General features: G+C 53.9%; 1 protein-coding gene across 1 annotated transcript in view; it reads left to right on the top strand.

Moving 5' to 3' along the window:
* Positions 1-12,517: 12,517 nt before the first annotated feature.
* EDA (ectodysplasin A) overlaps positions 12,518-20,423 on the top strand; it is an 85,581-nt gene continuing 77,675 nt past the window's right edge. Inside the window, exon 1 of the mRNA XM_075720759.1 lies at positions 12,518-12,799. Coding sequence (XP_075576874.1) covers positions 12,518-12,799 — 282 coding nt within the window. The remainder of the gene's footprint in view (positions 12,800-20,423) is intronic.

Below are 20,423 nucleotides of genomic sequence, written 5' to 3'. Positions count from 1 at the left end.
CGCTTGGTGCTAAGCCCGGGTTAGCACCCAGCCTACAGTAAAGCCACAGGTAAGCCTGCAACCAGCTCGGAAGAAAGTCTTGCTGTCAGAAGATCCCCTGACATATTTGTGTTCACAAGCTTGTCAGCATTTGATGCTTTTTTCTTGCGGAAAACTGCTACTGTTTCTAACACCGCTTCAGATTCTCCGAGCCTAGCTGTGAACAAGCCTAGCATCAGTGCTAAAACGCCGGATGCCACGGAGACCCATTCTGGGTGAGTCTACGCTAGAAACTGTCACTACGTTGGCATTGGGTATGGTAGAGTTAGGAAGCCAAAGAGAGAACCTCTTTTATATAAACTGTAAGTTTTTCATAAAAGCCTTTCTAATTTGTACCAAAGAGACTCTAGCACACCCTTGGGACTGGTAAAAATAATAATAGCTTAAGTGGTAGAAGACTGTGAATTTGAAACAGAAGGTTATGAGATTTAGAAGTATTACAAAAACGTCAACATTGTATATCAATAAATGTAATTTAGATATACAAAGGAGATAGCAAAGATTTCCACAAAGAACTGTCAAGTCTTACCTCGTCAGATCTTTTTTGAAATAAAGCAGATGTCTTCATCCAATTGGTCCAGAGAAACTGGCCTTCACATCAAAAAGTATGTTATTTAAAATCACAAATGGATTACTCCTTTCAAAAATTACATGGCTTGCTATTTTTCAATCTTTTCTTTTTTTTTTTTTAATTCTGAGATGAAACACACATGTTTATATTGGCTGGTTTAGCCTAGAAATGCAGTGTTCCCCAAAGCTAGCAATCCAGAGCCGATGGAGCCATGACTGCTGGACCTGTAATAGGAGATGAAGGCAAATGGCACACATTAGAGCTGTATCTGTTCACCGTTTGAAATATGCCTTTGTAATAAGCAATTTAATTGTTACTATTCCATACCATAACAAATGGCTACTGCCCCTTTCCAAATCCTCTAATCAATGCTCAGATGGTGCGCTTTATCAAGCCTTGATCCGACGCGGGCTCCGCAGAGGAAATTGCTGGTTTAAGGCTGTGTTACTATAGGATATTACATCTGAGCCTTCTGATCTTTCTCCTCGCTTAAATCTGCGACTGCTGGGACGCATCTAAGAAAAAACACTCGGGTTTTCCTTCCCCTGGTTATTGCTGTCACATAATATTAACAGTCTCGAGGTTGCAAATCACTGAAATCCCAGGTCACCTGGAAACTAAGCCCCTTATGTGGAGGTCCCGTAGCTGGATCAGGGCCTCGTTTCCAATAACTTAAGAAGTGAGCAGAAAAAGACAGTTCCATATGTCCTCCTTATGACCGCTCCTGCTTTGATATAAATTCCTCGGATTTACCCTTTTCAAAGCCAGGGCTTCAGTTCTTTACCCTGGGCTCGCCCTACCTTATCTGAGTTGCCTAAAAGTTCAAGTTTAGCCCAAAACTATGCGGGAAGACTCTGGTCCCTGGCTCCCAATAGCTACTGACCTCTCTTCCCCGCCGGCACCTTTGCAGGCACAGCTTTGGTGGGCAGAGAGAAACACTTGGCCTTCAGGAACGCTGGAGCCGAGGGGCTTCGCTCCACTGGCTTCCCACCCTGCAGCTCTATTTGCCGGGCGGGCTTGGGGAGCAGAGTGTGGCTGCACGAGGGCTGCGCTGGGTTTGGCGCTGCGCTGGGTTTGGCGCTGCACTTTGCACCGGCCGCCGAGGAACCGCTGCTGGGCGGCAGCGCATTCACGGGGACGCCTGTGTGCATCAGGCACGAGGACACGCTGGTCACCCTGCTGCTAAATCTACACTGCAATCTGGCTGATTTTCCATTTTTTGTTTTTCTTCAATAACGTTTCATTTTTTTCTTTTTTTTCTGCTTAGCTCAGAATTGCTGCTTACGGCAGCCTGCGTCGCCTGTGCAGCTGTGACCGGAGAGACGTGGCGTGTTCCTGCACCAGAACTCAAGCTGCCCTAGGAAGGAGGGCAGAGCTGAGGCCTCCTCAAGACCCTGGGCTTCTTAATGCTAATAACGAAGCACCATCAGTCTATACACGTAGTGCCTCGGAGGTGTGGAAGCTGCAGGCCTGAGGAAGGGCAGGATGAGCGCTCCTTGCAAGGACCCGGGGCTGGCGGCTCCAGGGGTGGTTCCGGAGGGCAGACGGGCTGGCGTGCCAATCCCACCGGCTGACGGAGGAGAGGCACCGCAGCCCGCAACGCTTCCCTCGTAACGAGCGATGGGCTGGCGTGCCAATCCCACCAGCTGACAGAGGAGAGGCACCGCAGCCCGCAACGCTTCCCTCGTAACGAGCGATGGTGCTTCGCGTGCTGACCGCGTGCGAGCCCATGGCCATCGGTCCTGCGAGCCCCCGCTCTGCGAGAAGGGGTTAGCGAGGAGGAGGTGGGACGTCGGTCGATTCCCTTGGGGCACTGTCGGAGCTCAGCACCACGCAGCCGCTCGCTCGCCGCCCCTGCAGTGATGGGGGAGAGAATCAGAGGAGTGAGAGTGAGAAACACTCCTGGGCTGAGATAAGAACAGTTTAATAATTGAAATGAAGTAAAATAGTAATGATAATAACAACAATATAATAATAACAATATCCAAAGCAAGTGATGCCCAATGCAATTGCTCCCCACCCGCCGACCGATGCCCAGCCAGTTCCCGAGCAGCGATCACTGCTCCCCGGCCAACCCCCCCAGTTTCCATACTGCCCATGACGCCGTATGGTATGGAATAGCCCTTGGGGCAGTTGGGATCAACTCTTCTGGCTGTGCCCCCTCCCAGCTTCTTGTGCCCCTGGCAGAGCATGGGAAGCTGAAAAGTCCTTGACTGGCATGAGCAGCACTGAGCAACAACTAAACCATCAGCGTGTTATCAACATTCTTCTCATCCTAAATCCAAACCACAGCACTGTGCCTGCTACTAGGAAGAAAATTAACTCTATCCCAGCCGAACCCAGGACAGGCACCCCAAAGCCACTGCGTCCCGGAGCAAAGCTCGGTAAGAGCCGTGTCACAGCTGCTGTCCTGATGGACGCCTAGGAACACCCTGAGGAACTGCAGCGGTGCAAGAAAAGTCTGGCTTTCCTTCGAGGCGCAGAAAGCAGGTAGGCTTACTCAGGTGAGTACCAAACCTTCAGGTACGTTGAGCTATAGGATGGGGCTGTCAGGCCAGGAGAGCGGAGTACAGCGGGGCTGGCAAGAGCCTTGCACAGGCTGGCCCGTATCGGTGGAGAGACGTGAGCACAGGGTAGTGCCTGAGCTCATGTTCTTCGCGGAAATTGAGCTTATATAATTTAGAATTAACTCCACCGACACAGTGCTGTATTTTGTGCGTGGACTCGTCCCTGCAGAGCAAGTTGTATTCCTGGTTTCGTGGCCGTAGCATCTCCAGCCAGAGAGGAGGTGTCCCTGCCCTCGGCTTGTGGCGTGTGTGCGTATTTCAGCCTCTCCGGCTTCTGCTTCTCTTGCTTTAGAGATTTAAATTCTGTGGATAATAATTTAATCAGGATTGCCTCTCCAAAGAGGTAATTTGTGCCGTGCATTAGCAGAGACAAATATCAAATGACCGAAATCACTTGCAGATGGTGCGGGGCCACAGCTTGAGTCCCGCTATGGGCACGGCATGCTGCAAGACCCATCTGCTTCTGCTTTGAAGGCAGTCGCCGCGTTGGGTTTAGGTGGGAAGGGGCATGCTTTGGGGGTCTCCCACCCGGACGGAGGGAGCGTGGCTCTGCAGGACGGCTTCTTTCCCCCCGAGGAGCACCTGGGGAGAGGGGAGCAGCAAAGCCGGAGCCGTGCTCCCCGGTGGAGAGATCAGGCAAACGTCTGCGCCCGAAATGCTGGGGCCTGGGGAAGCTCCTGCCGTCCTCTGGCAACGGGCAGAGCAGAGGAGCACCCTCCTCTCGGGCCTCCGGTCAAGCGAAGCATTAGCCGAAGGGCGCAGCTCCCTCCTCCTCCTCCTCCCTGTTGTCACACGGGCTGCTGGTGACTGAGCATTACCGGTACAAGCCGGGGGCAAAACAGACTCTGGGCTGTCTGAAAGGCTGTCTTTCGTATAAGACATATATTCCTTGAGGCAAAGGCCATATCCTCTTTCATTGGCAACAGCGAATCCCGAAACTGGCGCTCCAGGACAATAACTTGGAAGGCTCCTCCGCTGCCCGAGAAACCTGGGCTGTGGGGAGCCGAAGGGTTGGGGGCGATGAGGCAGCGAGTACCGGGGAGGTTGTATAACGTGGTGTGGAATATCATTGTTCCAGCCAGGATGAGTAAGAGCACAGCTGACGCTGGTCACCGACTGCACTTCCATGTGTCTGAGGGAGGGGGAGGCTGAGAGACGGTTGCACAGTTGAAAATAAAGACAATAAGTCTATAAAAGTTTAAGAACTGAATAGATTCCTGACATTTGCTTTTCATTATCACCAAATAACATATAAATAAACATACAACAGAACCAAGAGCAACATCCTAGTTACCCTCCCTAGAAGAAGCTGTGTTTAGGCTTAACGTAGCCTTCTTTGGCCAAACCTCCTCCTCGTATGCTCTGCAATGAAATGAAATAGCAAAGCTGGCTAAGCAACAAGGCCGCCATCTTCCTTTAAAACAGAAAGCAAAGCAAAGGCTTGTCTATATGGGAAAGCTAGATGTCAACGTGCTGCTAATTCTTAGAAGTCAGCAGCACAGGGGGAAGAACATGTGACAATAAGCACGGTGGGAGTCAATAGACCCATTTTTTTTTTTCTGTCTGTAAAAAGGACACAAGCATATGTAATGCTTTTTGTTTTTATTAGGGCTTGTTGACAATTATTAGTGCACCTCAAAGGAAAACATGTCTGTCAATACGTAGTGGTAGCTTTTGCTTTTCCTTTTTTCTGTCAATACGTAGTGGTAGGTTTTGCTTTTCCTTTTTTCTGTCAATACGTAGCGGTAGGTTTTGCTTTTCCTTTTTTCATGTTTAATGATGTAAAATGGACCCTCGAGCGATGCTGTGCACGCTGCGCTCTGTAAACGCTGCCTAGTGCGTATGAGGAGGAAAAAAAAAATAATTCAGGCTTAAAATGCAGTGGCTGTTCAGCTGACACTGGGATATCGAGTGTTTTCTAATCATCCTCCGTCTCGCACATCTCGCCGAAGCCTGTTACGGTGCCTGATGGTCAAGTGGGGGGAATGGGATGATCCCGGTGCAGGAGCGTTTGAGGAGAGGGATGAGAAGAATCTCGGCAGGCATCATTTTAAATGACAGCTGTAAGAATTCATGGGGTAAGATGGGAGGGACAGCCGAATGAGCAGAGAGTGAGTGGCCTGAGAGAGGGAAAATCTCAGAAGAGTCGCAGACAGAGCCAGGAAAGAGGCATCCCACGAGTGCGATTGCTTAGCGCGTGTTGCTCTTGCAATGTGAACGTATCTTTCAAGCCGTGCCCCTGTAGAAGCGGCCAGACACAAATAACTACCTTTACTGCACAGGCAGAGCTCGTAGTTAATGAAAGACAATCTTAAGCAAACCAGACCATATGAAACATCTCGGCTCTCGCTGAGGAACGGTACTGGTAATTGCAGCGATGTATGGAGGCTTTGTAGGAGTCGGGATCCTTTGCCCTAAGGGCTTATAAACGTATCTGAGGACATGCTGTCAGTACGCCATGACTTCAGGTTTCAGGAGACTTTATTGCATTAACGTTGTTGCTAACATCACCAAGAGAGTGAGAGAGATGGCTTTCCTGCAATTTAGTGGAGCTTTCCTCAAAGGAAAGTCATGAATTCCAAAGCTTTTAGGTCACACATGTTAAAACCTACTCCATAGCTGCTGCAAATATTACAGCTGTTGCCAAAATGTAAATGGGAAATGGGCTAAAAATCTTCTTTACAACATCCTTCGAAGAGATTCACCGATCCCTTCAATATGCATAGCAGCTGGCACTTGGAGCTGCCATAAAGCGCCCTGTGTTATGCTGAGAGAGTTTTACCCATCCCAAAAGAAAAGGAGCTCTTCTAAAGTGACGAGGCTGCCATAGCAAGTTCCCCTCCCACCTTTGGTTAAATCCTGCTTGCATGGGAAGGCTGCCTTGCGCTGTCGTGCTGGAAAAACCAGCAAGTTGAGGCATCAAGAGAAAAAGTCCCCTGGCCTCTGTGGGTTCTTCTCTTCAGCCTCTGCCCACCCTCCAGAGGACTCCGTCGCGCTGGAGGGAACAATACCTTTATTTTTGGAATATTTCCTTTTTTCCTAGATTTCTGTCCATTGTTCGTGAGCAAGAAAAGCAAGGGCAGCTGGACCCAATAAACTCCAGCAGCTATAAAGAGGCAAGATTTGGGTGGGGGGACCTCTTTCTTGTGAAAGAAGTAATGTTATTTTCTGATTAGTAAGAACTGTTCTTTATTTTCCTATTGTGGACCCTGCCTTTGATCAGCCCATCCGAAGCGTTATGAATCTGTGTCATTTCTGCAGCTGTTAGGAGCACGAGGCTTCTCTGTCTCCTGGCTCCTGCCCCTCCTGGACCGGGACTCCTTGGAGCGGTGAGGCTGGGCTGCAGAAGGCAACTCAAACCTTTGAGGTTCTTCATCCATATAAGGAAGTTTATCAGGTACGACATAGTAAAAGGGGACAAAACTTGCAAAATAAAGGGCACCGGTTGCGTTCAGCAGAGAAAGAGGAGTCCTGGTCCAGGAAGGAAACATCTGTGGCAGGGAGGGCTCTCCACCGTGCGCTCCCACCGAAGCCCGAAGCTGGCAGCAACGCTTAGCGCGAGAGAAATTAAAATAAAATACCGGAGAAACAGCGTAAAACGCCTCCGTTTGTGGGGCTTGACCGGTGCCACACGGTCAATGCGTGAGGACCTCTCTCAGGCCTGGGATGACACGTATTAATTGTAACATATATTAATTATGTCTTCAGATGGAATTTCTTTTTTAATTGGTGGGACGCCGTGCGACGATCCACTCTAGGAGGCAGACGTACCTCGTCTCGAGGATTTGGCAAACGTCCCTGATGAGATCCGAGCAGAAGCGGTGAGCTCGCTTCTTAGGAACAGTTAATATTAATGACCAATTGACCCAGCCGCGCAGCTTGGACCCACGACGTTCGCAATACGGGCCTGTCTTGAAGACCCTGTGAACATACACGGTACAAAGTATTTCGGGGGCTTCTGGGCTTACCTGACCTCTAACATTTACCTTAAAAGTAGCAGAAATCACTCTTGGAAATGGAACTAGGCTATTGCAAGTCTGAGTAGGTCAATGTACGATTGTTTTTGAATAATTTGGATCTCGATCTTTAAAATCAGTAACAACCCTAAGCATTCAAATAATTACAAATTGTCCTAAAATAATTACAGAATTTTGTCCAGAGGGTTCATTTGTTTTTATTTGCTTTTTGCTCTTGAGTTGTTAGGGTTAGCAGTGGTAATGCTTCCATTTTTTTCTTCGCAAATATTAGGGAAACATTTCTTAAATGAAAACAGAGACTCTCATATAATTTCTTGACTATTACACAGAACTTAAGGAAAAAAACCCTATTGCAGGAAAATAAGGCTAGCAAGGACTACGAAGAGGTCATCTAGTTCATCCTCCTCCCCAAAGGCAGGATAAACAGCAAGTATAGTATTCTTTATAGCTGTAATCTATGAAATATTGAGTGACAAAGACCCCACAAATTCCCAGGCAATCTGTTCCAGGACTTGGAAGGCTTTCTCCTGGAAAGGACAGCCTCGTGTAAAACTCGCCCTGCCCACGGGATGACGGAGCCCGGGAACACAGACCTGCAGGGGAGCAGCCAAGTCCCCAGGTCCAGCCCGGACAGCACAAGGTGCTTCCAGGTGGGCTCACGGGGCACGTCCCGGGCGCCACGGGGCACGTCCCGGGCACCACGGGGCACGTCCCGGGCACCACGGGGCACATCCCGGGCACCACGGGGCACGTTCCGGGCACCATGCGGCACGTCCCGGGCACCACGGGGCACGCAAGACCTTCCCATGGCACGGCTCTAATGTCCCAGGGAAGCTTGGCTGCCATCGCTCACCCAGAACTCCTGAGCCCGGGGGATTTGCTAGGTGACGGTCCTCGCCGCGGCTACCCTTCCCACAGATCTGACGCTACGTGGAACGTTCCCTCTCGGGGCTTGCTTCTCCAGCGCCGAGGATCTGCTCTGCATTACCCGATGCGCTAGGACCAGCTGGAAGTGCTCCTCAGCAGTGCCACCTAGCCACTCCTGCCTCACCCTCTGCAGCCTCCGCCGCTCCTTCCTGCTTGCGTTAAGACCTTTTGCGCTCTTCTTTTTTTTTTTAATGCTGTCAAAGTGTATCCTATTTTTCTCCAGGCCACCCCTCCAATTTGTTAAGATAACTTCTAACACGCAGTCGAACTTCCTTGCAGCTGTGTCATGTAGGCATCATACAGGAACTTACTCATCTTGCTCCCTATTTCATTATCGAGTGAAAACGCTGATTGGTAATAGAACCAGCGAAGGCTTGGCAGAGCTCCTTTTGATGTGCTGCTTCCTTGACTAAACCATCGCTAAACCGCTCCCCGCGGTGCAGATGCTCATGGAAGGAGGCTCCCCCGCTCAGCCGCCGATTCCTGCCTTCCTCCCGCGCCGGCTCTTGCAAGCGCCGGGCGCTGGTGGGACCGTACGGTGACTCAGAGGAGCGAACCGCTCAGCAGCAGGAATCTCAGGGCATGGCTGGAAATCAAGATAAGGCCAATGCCAGCTTTGCTGGACCCAGTCACCAGGGAGGTCACCACATTGGCCTGGCACGGTCACCCTCAGCAGATCCCGTTAGCTCTCCACCCTTCCATCCCGCCCTCCGGGCGCTAACGAACACCTTGGTTATTTGCAATGTTTTGGGGATATTTAGCCAAGCCGTGTGGCCTCTATAATCTTATAATTTTGTAATTATAATTTTGTAATTATAATTTTATAACTATAATTTTATAATTATAATTTTATTTGTCCTCACCCGGTCTTTTAAGCTCTCCCTGACTCCACGAATTCCCAGTGATAACCCCTAATGACTTCTAATCTTTGTTAGGCCCAGCTAACTTGCAAAAATCCTAATGTTTCTACCTCTACCCCACCTTCCCTTCCCTACTCTTACCTGTCGCTGGTGTTAGCAGTTGCCTGCCTGAAACGTGAACGTTTTTTTTTCTTTTTTTAAATATGATTTCTCACTAAAATAGTCCCAACCCTTCTGTTCGCTTCCACTTCTGCTGTCCGTGTTCCTCCTCGCTGCGAAGAACCACCTGGTTTTCCTCTCCTTGTTTACTGACACGCTCGTTGATGTTGCCTTATGGCCGCTTGCTGCCCGTCCTCGCGCGCCCCGCGGCCGGAGCCTTGCTCCTTCCAGCTCCGTCCCCACATGCTCACGCTATTCTTTTACGCTCGGTATTCGGGACGGGTCTGATTTATACTTTCTGCGTGTGTTCCTTATTGTGTTCGAGGTGACCAAGCTGATCTCATGCTATTCTTTCTACCTCGCTTCTGCATTGGGATGGTCTGCAGATGTGCCATTACTGTAATTCCAATAAGGAACCGGCAACTCCCCGGATGCCTTCCCCCGCCCTTCGTTCTCTGAGGGATGTATACCCAAACTCATGGTTTATTCAAGCCTGCTTTCTTGAAGTTCACAGCCTTCCCCCTCAAAACCCACACTTCTTCCCGGTTAACTTTTGCCCGAGCTGCTTTCCACCTTCAGTGTGTTTCTAGCAGTCGGAATGAAACCTTAGAATAGATAGGACGAGAGGAAATGGGCTCAAGCTGTGCCAGGGGAGGTTTAGGTTGGAAATTAGGAAAAATTTCTTTACGGAAAGGGTTGTCAAGAATTGGAACAGGCTGCCCAGAGAGGTGGGGGAGTCCCCATCCCTGGAAGTGTTCAAAAAACGGGCAGAGGTGGCACTTTGGGACATGGTTCAGTCTGGTCTACCCTTGATTGGTTTAGTGTGGACTTGGCAGTGTAGGTTAATGGTTGGACTGGATGATCTTAAAGGGCTTTGCCAACCTAAACGATTCTATGATTCTAAAAGCTGGAGAAGGCAACTACTGATGCCCCAAAAAGTTCCAAAAAACCTGCTGAGCACCCAGCACTCGGCTGCCCTCGCCTTCCAAGCGGTGACTGCGGAACCGAAGCCCGCCGCTGAGCCCTGGGCTTTGCGCGTCTTTGTTGCCCGCTCTCAAAAATCCTGCTCTGATTTCTCATCGCAGAAAATCCTCCGCGCGCGCAGCCGCCTGGCAGCGAAACTCATTTTGAGAGACTATTTGCCTACCGTGACCGCACTCTCAGGTGTTTACGGTCCCGGGGGGGCTGCAGCAAACTGCCCTTCCTACGAGACGAGCTCTCGGTTTCCACCCTTGTCTAGCTCGCTTCCAACGCTAGTGATGTATAACCTGCGCCGAGCGACCGCCCAGCCCGTTATTTTCGGCTTCGGTCTGTAACCTTTCGCTCTATTTGCTTAAAGCAAAGAGCAAAGACGATGCTGGACGAGCCGGGGGTGCTGGGCCAGTCCGGGGGATGGCTGACTGGCCGAGTGCTCGCTGCCGGCTGGCCGGGGATGCCTCCGAGCGGGAGACGTGGCGTACGGCGCGCAGGGGCTGCGCCTGGGCGTCTCGTAGCCCTCCACGGGCCCTGCTCCTGCACATGCGCCCCAGCCCCTGGGAGCTCTCGGCATCCGACGCATCTCATGCCAAGGAGCCGCGCCTCCGCCCGGCGGCGCGTGATGGGCGGACGAAATAAAGGCTGCACGGGGGAGCGACCTGGGCGCTGAGGTGGTCACCAGATTGGCCTGACAAGGTCACCCTCAACAGATCCCCGTTAGCTGTCCTCCTTTCCATCTCGCCTTCTGGGTGCTAAAAATTACTTGATTATTTGCAATGTTTTGGGGATATTTAGCCAAGCCATGTGGCCTCTATAATAGAATCATGGAATGGTTTGGGTGGGAAGGGACCTTTAGAGCCCACCCAGCCCAACCCCTGCAGTGGCAGGGACAGCTTTAACCAGAGCAGGGTGCTCAGAGCCCCGTCCAACCTGGCCTGGGATGGTTCCAGGGATGGGGCCTCCACTACTACATGAAATTAATTATTACTCTCCCCTTAATTGGTTTAGCGGTGGACTTGGCAGCGTTAGGTTAATGGTTGGACTGGATGATCTTAAAGGTCCCTTCCAACCCGAAGCATTCTATGATTCCATGATTCTATGATTTCATGATTCCATGACTCTATGATTCCATGATTCTATCATATCCAGCCACCAAGCCAGGAAACATGAAATTATGACTCTATCCTTAGCTGGTTTAGTGGTGGACTTGGTAGTGTTAGGTTAACGGTTGGACTGGATGATCTTAAAGTGCTTTTCCAACCTAAATGATTCTATGATTCTGTGATTCTATGATTCCATGATTCTATCATTCTATTATTCCATTATTCTATGATTCTGTGATTCTATCATTTTATCGTTCTATGATTCCATGACTCTATGATTCCATGATTCTATCATTCTATGATTCCATGATTCTGTCATTCCATGATTCCATGATTTTGTGATTCTATCATTCTATCATTCTATGATTCTGTGATGCTATGATTCCGTGATTCTGTGATTCCATGATTCCATGATTTTGTGATTCTATCATTCTATCATTCTATGATTCTGTGATGCTATGATTCCGTGATTCTGTGATTCCGTGATTCCATGATTCCGTGATTCTGTGAGTCCGTGATTCCATGATTCTATCATTCTATGATTCCATGATTCTGTGATTTCCGTGATTCCATGATTTTGTGATTCCATGATTCTATCATTCTATGATTCTGTGATGCTATGATTCCGTGATTCTGTGATTCCGCGATTCCATGATTCCGTGATTCTGTGAGTCCGTGATTCCATGATTCTATCATTCTATGATTCCATGATTCCATGATTTTGTGATTCCATGATTCTATCATTCTATGATTCCATGATTCTGTGATTCCATGATTCTATCATTCTATGATTCCATGATTCTGTGATTTCCGTGATTCCATGATTTTGTGATTCCATGATTCTATCATTCTATGATTCTGTGATGCTATGATTCCGTGATTCCGTGATTCCATGATTCCGTGATTCTGTGAGTCCGTGATTCCATGATTCTATCATTCTATGATTCCATGATTCCATGATTTTGTGATTCCATGATTCTATCATTCTATGATTCCGTGATTCCACGATTCCGTGATTCCACGATTCCACGATTCCACGATTCCGTGATTCCACGGTTCCGTGACTCCACCGCTCTATCGCGCCATGACGCCACAATTGCGTAACCCCACCGCTCTCTGCCCGCCCGCCCGCCCGGGGGGCGTGGCCCCGCCGCGGCTCGGCCCCGCCCCCGCCCGCCCCGGCCCCGCCCCCGGCGCAGCCCCGCCCCCTGGCGGGGCGCTGGGGCGTCCCGGCGGCGCAGCCCCGCGGCGGCCCGGCCCGGCACGGCACGGCGCGGCGGGGCACGGCCGAGCATGGAGCAGTAGCGGCCGGGCGCCTGGCCGCTCCGTACCGCCGGCCATGGGTGCGGAGCGCAGGGAGGCGGCGGCGGCGGCGCCCCGCGGCGGCTGCGCTTGCGGCGGCGGCGGCAGCTGGCGGCTCTTCCTCGGCTTCTTCGCGCTGTCGCTGGCGCTGCACGTCCTGACGCTGGGCTGCTACCTGGAGCTGCGCTCCGAGCTGCGCCGCGACCGCGGCCCGCAGCCCGCCGCCCCGCCGCGCCGGGACGGGACGGCGGCAGCGCCGGGCTCCCCCGCAGCCGCTCGGCCGCAGCGGCCCGCCGAGGGCGCGGAGCGGCGCCAGCAGGTGGGTGCGGGGGGGGGGTCCCGGCTGGGAGGGGGGGGTCCCCGCCGCGGGGGGTCCCGGCCGGGCGGCCCCGCACTTGTCCCGGAGCCCCGCGGTCCCCGCGCAGCCCCGGGGGGGTCCCGGTGGGGTTGCTCCATCCCTCCGCCCGCTGTTTCGGGCCGTCCCGCTCCCCCAGGCGCTTTTTTAACCCACTCCCCCCCCCCCCCCCCCGTGTGTGGTTTTTTAACACCCCCCCCCCCCAACTTGCGTTTATTTCGAAAAAATTGGAAAAAAAAAAAAAAAAAAAAGCCCGCAGCCCGCGCCGCGGGAGTTCCTTCTGCAGAGGACGGCGCTGCAAAGCGGAGCCGGTGCCGCGGGGGTCTCGCAGGGGCTGCCGCTCCACCTGCCGCTCGCCTGTCGTGACAGCCCCGCCGTATCGGCCCCGCTCCCGACAGCCCGGCCTCGCCGAGCGCCGTGCGTGTGCCCGGGGCGGCCCCGGGTGCCCCCGCAGCCCCCGGGCGGGCGATGCTGCGGCTGCGGAGCCCCGCACAGCTCCGCTGGAAACCCGCTCCTCGTTTTTTGCGGAGGAAATCCCGCTCCCTGCGCGCCCCGCGCCTGCCTCCCTCCTCCTGGGGTGGTTTGGATTATTTGGATTTTTCCCCCTCCCTACCCTGCCCCGCAACCAAGATGCATCAGCCTTTTTGGGTGATGTCCCCCCCTCCGCCCCAGCAGCTCCGGAGTCTGAGCCGTGCGGGACAGGTTGGCTTCTGCCTCCAATTTTCCTCGCTGGTGCATGGAGCCCATGGGAGCGGTGGTGCCCGGAGGGGCTCGCCCCATCCCGAAAGCCTCCGGGAGAGCAGGAGCGGAGCTGGGGCCTCCGCTCGCAAACTTAGCTCATTTTTTCCAGGCACGAAACCTCGCTGCGAGCGGGATAAGCTAGAGGAAGGAGTTTCCTCCCCTTCGAGCCTCGCGAGCGGACGGCCCGCTCTCCGAAGATGCCGGGTGGCTTTGCCGGGGGGTCCCGGCGGGGGTCCCGGTGTTCGGGGGGAGGGGGGAGCGGAGACGCCAAGCCCTGCCGCCGCGCCCCGGCAGCCCTCGCCTTGCTGGTTATCGATGCGTGGGGGGGAGCCCGGGACAGAAATAGCTTTGATAAAGCTGCGAGTTTGGAAACTCTTCCTCCCACTTGGCAGCGGGCAGCCGTTCCGCCGCGCTGGCCTCGGCTGCTCCCGGGAAAGCCGGGCTCGCGCCTTCCAGCGGGTATTTGGATTCTGCAGCTTCCGATCATAAAATCTGAGCGTTGAACCGCAGAGAACCCATGCTATCTGGTCATCACTTTCTTTTTTTTTTTTTTTCCTCCCCCCCCCCCCCCCCTTCGGTACTTAAGCGGCATCAACATAAAGTGAGTCGGAGCGTTGTGTTGGAATTCTTAGGTTGTCTTGTAATAGCATGCGGCTGAAGTTCCTTTCGTGTTATCGTGCTGGATCTGTTTAGTCTTCAGAGGTCTTCTTTCCAGCGAATGCATAATGAAATACCGGGATAAATAGTTGAGGCATTCATAAATTACAGCGCTAGATAATTTGTCTCTGGATGCATACGAAGATCCAAGCGTCGCTCGCTACAGCTGACATACTCCAGATAAGGTAATGCTAATTATTTCTTTATTTTACATCTGGCCTGTCGGGCGTAAGATGAAAAATTCTTTTGGACATATTGAAGCAGTTGGTTGCGAGAGAAAGTTTCCTTGTAGTAAGGGCACGCGAAACGCTGAGCTTCACGGGCAGCGGGCAGCTTGCAGCCGAACTGCTGGCACCGAAGGCGCTCTGTTTGCAAACTGGTGCTGTGACAGCGTGTAATTAAGATTATTTGTAGTAGCGTTCCTCTCCTGCTTCTCGCTGCCTTGTCTGCCTTGCCATTCGCTCGAGTCTATGTGCGGCGAAAACCTTCTGTGTCCTGGGGGGCCCTGACTATATCCCTTCTGTGATTAAAGCGATGAAACGAGGTATTTGCAAACAGCATCATTTAAAAAGTCCATATCGGCAGTGTTAAACCCTTCGGGGGGTTCCAAGCCGCCTTCCAACCTGTAGCAGCCGCGCCGCGCCGCTGGTAAATCCAAAGCGCGGTCCCGTGCGCGGGTATTGACAGATGCTTAGGTAAATGAAGCCGAAATTCCTAAATAATGATTTGAAGAGACCCGATCGACGGCAGCGCTCTCCCGGGGACCTGCCAGGGAGCGGTCAGAGTCGGGGTGCGTTGGGGGGACCCCGCGTCCCAATAAGCGCGGTGCCCTGAGCCCCCCAGAGCGGCCCTTCCGCGGTGTTTAGCTTTGCAAAATATTTTCAGTAAAGGGGCCAAATTAGCTTTGCAAAATATTTTCAGTCAAGAGGCCAAGTAATGACCGCGTGTATTGCGATTGTACGAGCTGATTTGAAAACAAAAAAAATATTCCTTTCCCTGACCCTTTTTTTTTTTTTTTCCTCTCTTCCCCTTCCTGACCCGAGGCAAGAGGGAGAGGAGCGGGGGGGGGAAGGATGGGGAGTGATGGTCAGCAACCAAGATTTTGGCAGAAATCTCGCCTGGCCGCGGGCCAGAAATGACCTCATGACAGGAGTGAGATTTGGCAGCTCGATAACGCCCCGCTTCCCTATCTTACAGGGGTATTCGAATATGTAACTCATTTAAGATACAAGGGCAATTTTTCATGGCAAAGGTTGAGGCACTGTAGCTCACATCTTTCTCCCAGAAGCTGCGGGGCGTTGCATCGCCGGTCTGGCGTGGAGATGAGAAGTTTGTTAACGCGGCTTTAATTCAGCGGCTCCTCCATCGCCGGCCCTCCGAGGTGCGATAGCGGGTTTGGGGAGGGGTGGTGGTACATCTAGCCTCGACTGATGGTATAAAACCAAAATAATCCCTTCGGGTGGACGCGCCGCGGAATACAAAAGTGATTCTGTCGGTGCGTTCGTTAGCGCTTGGCAGGCGCTTCGCTAATGGCTCCGCTCGCGGAGAACAAGCAGCAGGGCGCTGCGTACCGCTCGTTAAAATAGTTTTATGCCTCAACTAGATCGCGTTTTGTTGTCAAAAAAATTCAAGCCTTTGCAGGGCATCGTTCCCGCCCTCCTTCTCCGAGCATGGCCACGGCGCGCCACGGTTTCTGCAAAAACTTGGGTTTGGCCAGCGCTGGGCGAAGCCCTCGCGAGTGCCCTGAGACAGGCTTCAGCGCTGCCGAGTCATCCGAAAACGCGCGCGGAGCGGGAATTTGGTTGCCGTCCTTCCTCTTCATCGACGCCAAAGGCATCGTCCTCGCCGCTCGCCACCTCTTCCCTTCTCAACGAGGGACGTCCCCGCTTCCGAGTCGCCCTTGCATCGCCCTTGCTGGCCATATCATTGCGTTCCTGCCGGTATTTGCAATCCCACCGAAGCAACGTGTATAAAATAATTGCTCGTTTACCCGCTGCTTTTCCCTTTCCCACCTGTATCCCTCCGTCTCCTGGAGCAGCAAGTCAGGGCCCTCCTGTTCCAGCACGCGCTGGGCCGTACGCGACCCTGCTCATTTAGATCTGCCTTCTAAGAGCCTGCTTGCCCGTTTGATAAGGGAATTATAGGAATAAAGCTTTAGAGGCGAGGTAACGTTTTGCTTGTAGTCGTGGATGAATACAGTGGGAGCGTGCAACTTAGCCTGTGCACCCTGCTTTTTGTTATCTTTAGTAAAAATGAATAACTGGCTGCACTTGAAGGGGAGTCTCCTGGTTTTGGCTGGGATAGAGTTAATTTTCTTCCTAGGAGCTGGCACAGTGCTGTGTTTTGGAGTTAGTAGGAGAATAACGCTGATAACACACTGATGTTTTTAGTTGTTGCTCAGTGCTGCTTATGCCAGTCAAGGACTTTTCAGCTTCCCATGCTCTGCCAGGGGCACAAGGAGCTGGGAGGGGGCACAGCCAGAAGAGTTGATCCCAACTGCCCCAAGGGCTATTCCATACCATACGGCGTCATGGGCAGTATAGAAACTGGGGGGGTTGGCCGGGGAGCAGCGATCGCTGCTCAGGAACTGGCTGGGCATCGGTCGGCGGGTGGTGAGCAATTGCATTGTGCAGCACTTGCTTTGGATATTATTATTGCTATTATTATTATATTGTTATTATTATTATTTTACTTTATTTTATTTCAGTTATTAAACTGTTCTTATCTCAGCCCAGGAGTGTTTCTCACTCTTACTCCTCCGATTCTCTCCCCCATCCCATCGGGGCAGGGGCAGTGAGCGATGGCTGCGTGGTGCTGAGCTGCTGCCTGGGGCTGAACCACGACACCTTGCTAATGTGAAATTGCGATTATTTTGCCCTTTCTTCTCAATTCCAGCTCCGGAGTGAAAGGCGGCGTTGGGGCGCGCTTTGCACAACGTGCTGTCAAAGGGTCACAAAGGCATTAAAGCTGCTCCAGAGGCTTCTCCCTCCCCGAGCGCACCTGCAGCTCATCCATGCACGCTCATCCCCATCTCCGGTTCCCACATCCCGAGCCGGGGGGGGCTGCACCGGCGCGTGATGGACCGGGGAAGCGCCGAGACCCGACAGCGCGCCGCAAGCTTTCAGCGGAGCGTCTCGTTGGAGACGCTTCTCCAGCGTTAGCCTCCCCTGACAGCAGCCTGCCTGCGGGGCACAAACCTCGAAATACCTGTTCAGGGCTCGCGCTTTGGGATCTCGTGACTTCTGATCTCGGGTTATGGAAACCGGCTCCGTGGCGCAGAAGGAAAGCAGTGTTTTGGGATGCGTTTCACGGTGGGTTTTCCCTTGGATTGCGCTTGGCGGTCTTGGCTGTAGCTGGAGGAAGCTCTTACAGGGCAATAAAGGCAGACCGCAGCGCGTTATCCGGGCTGTAACGCATCGGGGCTCCAGTAACCTTTGCAGCGCGTTATCCGGGCTGTAATGCATCGGGGCTCCGGTAACCTTCGCAGCGCGTTATCCAGGCTGTAACGCATCGGGGCTCCGGTAACCTTCGCAGCGCGTTATCCGGGCTGTAACGCATCGGGGCTCCGGTAACCTTCGCAGCGCGTTATCCGGGCTGTAACGCATCGGGGCTCCGGTAACCTTCGCAGCGCGTTATCCAGGCTGTAACGCATCGGGGCTTCGGTAACCTTCGCAGCGCGTTATCCGGGCTGTAGAATCATAGAATCATAGAATCCTTTAGGTTGGAAAAGACCTTTAAGATCATCCAGTCCAACCATTAACCTACACTACCAAGCCCACTCTAGACTAATCAAGGGCAGACCAGACTAAACCATATCCCGAAGTGCCACATCTACCCGTTTTTTAAACGCCTCCAGGGATGGTGACTCCACCACCTCTCTGGGCAGCCTGTTCCAATGCCTGACCACCCTTTCCGTAAAGAAATTTTTCCTAATTTCCAGTCTAAACCTCCCCTGGCGCAGCTTAAGCCCATTTCCTCTTGTCCTATCGCTAGCTACTTGGGAGAAGAGACCAACACCCACCTCACTACAACCTCCTTTCAGGTAGTTGTAGAGAGCGATAAGGTCTCCCCTCAGCCTCCTCTTTTCCAGGCTAAACAACCCCAGTTCCCTCAGCCGCTCCTCATAAGACTTGTTCTCCAGACCCTTCACCAGCTTCGTTGCCCGCCTCTGGACACGCTCCAGCACCTCAATGTCTTTCTTGTAGTGAGGGGCCCAAAACTGGACACAGCATTCCAGGTGCGGCCTCACCAGTGCCGAGTACAGGGGGACAATCACCTCCCTGCTCCTGCTGGCCACAGCATTCCTGATACAAGCCAGGATGCTGTTGGCCTTCTTGGCCACCTGGGCACACTGCTGGCTCATGTTCAGCCGGCTGTCTACTAACACCCCCAGATCCTTTTCAGCCAGGCAGCTTTCCAGCCACTCCTCCCCAAGCCTGTAGCATTACATGGGGTTGTTGTGACCAAAGTGCAGGACCCGGCACTTGGCCTTGTTGAACCTCATACAGTTGGCCTCAGCCCATCGGTCCAGCCTGTCCAGGTCCCTCTGCAGGGCCATCCTACCCTGTAACGCATCGGGGCTCCGGTAACCTTCGCTCACGTCCCTCGACGGAGAGGATGACGTTCCTGAGGCTGCGTGAGGTTTGGGGTCTGCGCGGGGGAGCGGGGGGCTGCAGCGGGGTTGCCCGATATCAAACAGAAAGCCTATTTCTGCTACTACGCCTGTGGATATTCTGTGCGAGACCTGGCACGGATCCGGAGCGCCGCCTTTTCAAACGAGAACGGTGCGGAGCGCGGGGAGGACGGCCGCGGCGGCCAGCTCTGCCGCCTTCGTTGGAAAACGATGGGCGGCGTGAGCTTCGCCCGGAGGGTTTGGGGCGCATCCGTGCCTGTGCCGTAGGTTTGACTCCTGGCGTGCGGAGGAACCGTCCGTCTCCTTTGGCCGGGCGGGAGCTGCCCGGCTGGCGCGGTGCCGGGGGCCCCGCTGCTGAGACCGCGCTGCTTCGGGCACCTCCGGCTTCGTTACGGAGATTTACGGCGCCGCTCCGGTGCGTTTTGTTCCGCCTCGTTACGCCGAGCAGGTGAGGCGGGCGCCGTGGCGTACGCCGTGGGACGTCACCGCTCCCGAGGTGCTCGGCTGCGAGGGCTGGAGCTTAGGAATTCCCCTTTGGAAAGGGGGAAACTGTCAGCGAGGGGGAAAAAAAAAAAAAAAAAAAAAAAAAGAAATAGCGGCGGCTCTGGGGTCTCCGAGCACAGGTCGGCTGAGGGCACGTCTCGCCGGGGAAACCCTCAAAGCGCTGGCGATGCTGGCGAGAATAGCGAACAGGTAAAAAAAGAAAGAATGTCACGTCTAGGAGAGAAGCAGCGGTTGGAAAATATGAAATGTATTTTGCAACTGCTGTCTCAAAGCTTGTGTCAACATCAGGCGGGTTATCGGCCAGCGGCAGGACCCGGGGAGAGCGCGGGCAGCCCGGCTCCGTGGCCGCTGGGCGCTCCCCTGCGAGCTTGGGGTGCTCGGGGCGCTCCCCTGCGAGCTTGGGGTGCTCCCCTGCGAGCTCGGGGTGCTCGGGGCACTCCCCTGCGAGCTCGGGGCGCTCCCCTGTGAGCTTGGGGTGCTCGGGGCGTTCCCCTGCGTGCTTGGGGTGCTCCCCTGTGAGCTTGGGGCACTCGGGGTGCTCCCCTGCATGCTCGGGGCGCTCCCCTGCCAGCTTGGGGTGCTCGGGGCGCTCCCCTGTGTGCTCGGGTGCCCCTGTGAGCTTGGGGTGCTCAGGGCGCTCCCCTGCAAGCTCGGGGTGCTTGGGGCGCTCCCCTGCGAGCTTGGGGCACTCCCCTGCGAGCTTGGGGTGCTCGGGGCGCTCCCCTGCGAGCTCGGGGCGCTCCCCTGCGAGCTCGGGGTGCTCAGGGTGCTCCCCTGCGAGCTTGGGTGCTCCCCTGTGAGCTTGGGGTGCTCAGGGCGCTCCCCTGCATGCTCGGGGCGCTCCCCTGCGAGCTTGGGGCACTCGGGGCGCTCCCCTGCGTGCTTGGGGCGCTTGGGGCGCTCCCCTGCGAGCTTGGGGCGCTCCCCTGCGAGCTCGGGCGCTCCCCTGCGAGCTTGGGGTGCTCAGGGTGCTCCCCTGCATGCTCGGGGCGCTCCCCTGCGAGCTTGGGGTGCTCGGGGCGCTCCCCTGTGTGCTCGGGTGCTCCCCTGTGA

The sequence above is a fragment of the Pelecanus crispus genome, chromosome 13 (genome assembly GCF_030463565.1).
Source record: "Pelecanus crispus isolate bPelCri1 chromosome 13, bPelCri1.pri, whole genome shotgun sequence".
Classification (NCBI taxonomy): domain Eukaryota; kingdom Metazoa; phylum Chordata; class Aves; order Pelecaniformes; family Pelecanidae; genus Pelecanus; species Pelecanus crispus.
The sequence above is the reverse complement of the archived record's forward strand: the minus strand, read 5'-3'. Positions and strand labels throughout refer to the sequence as shown.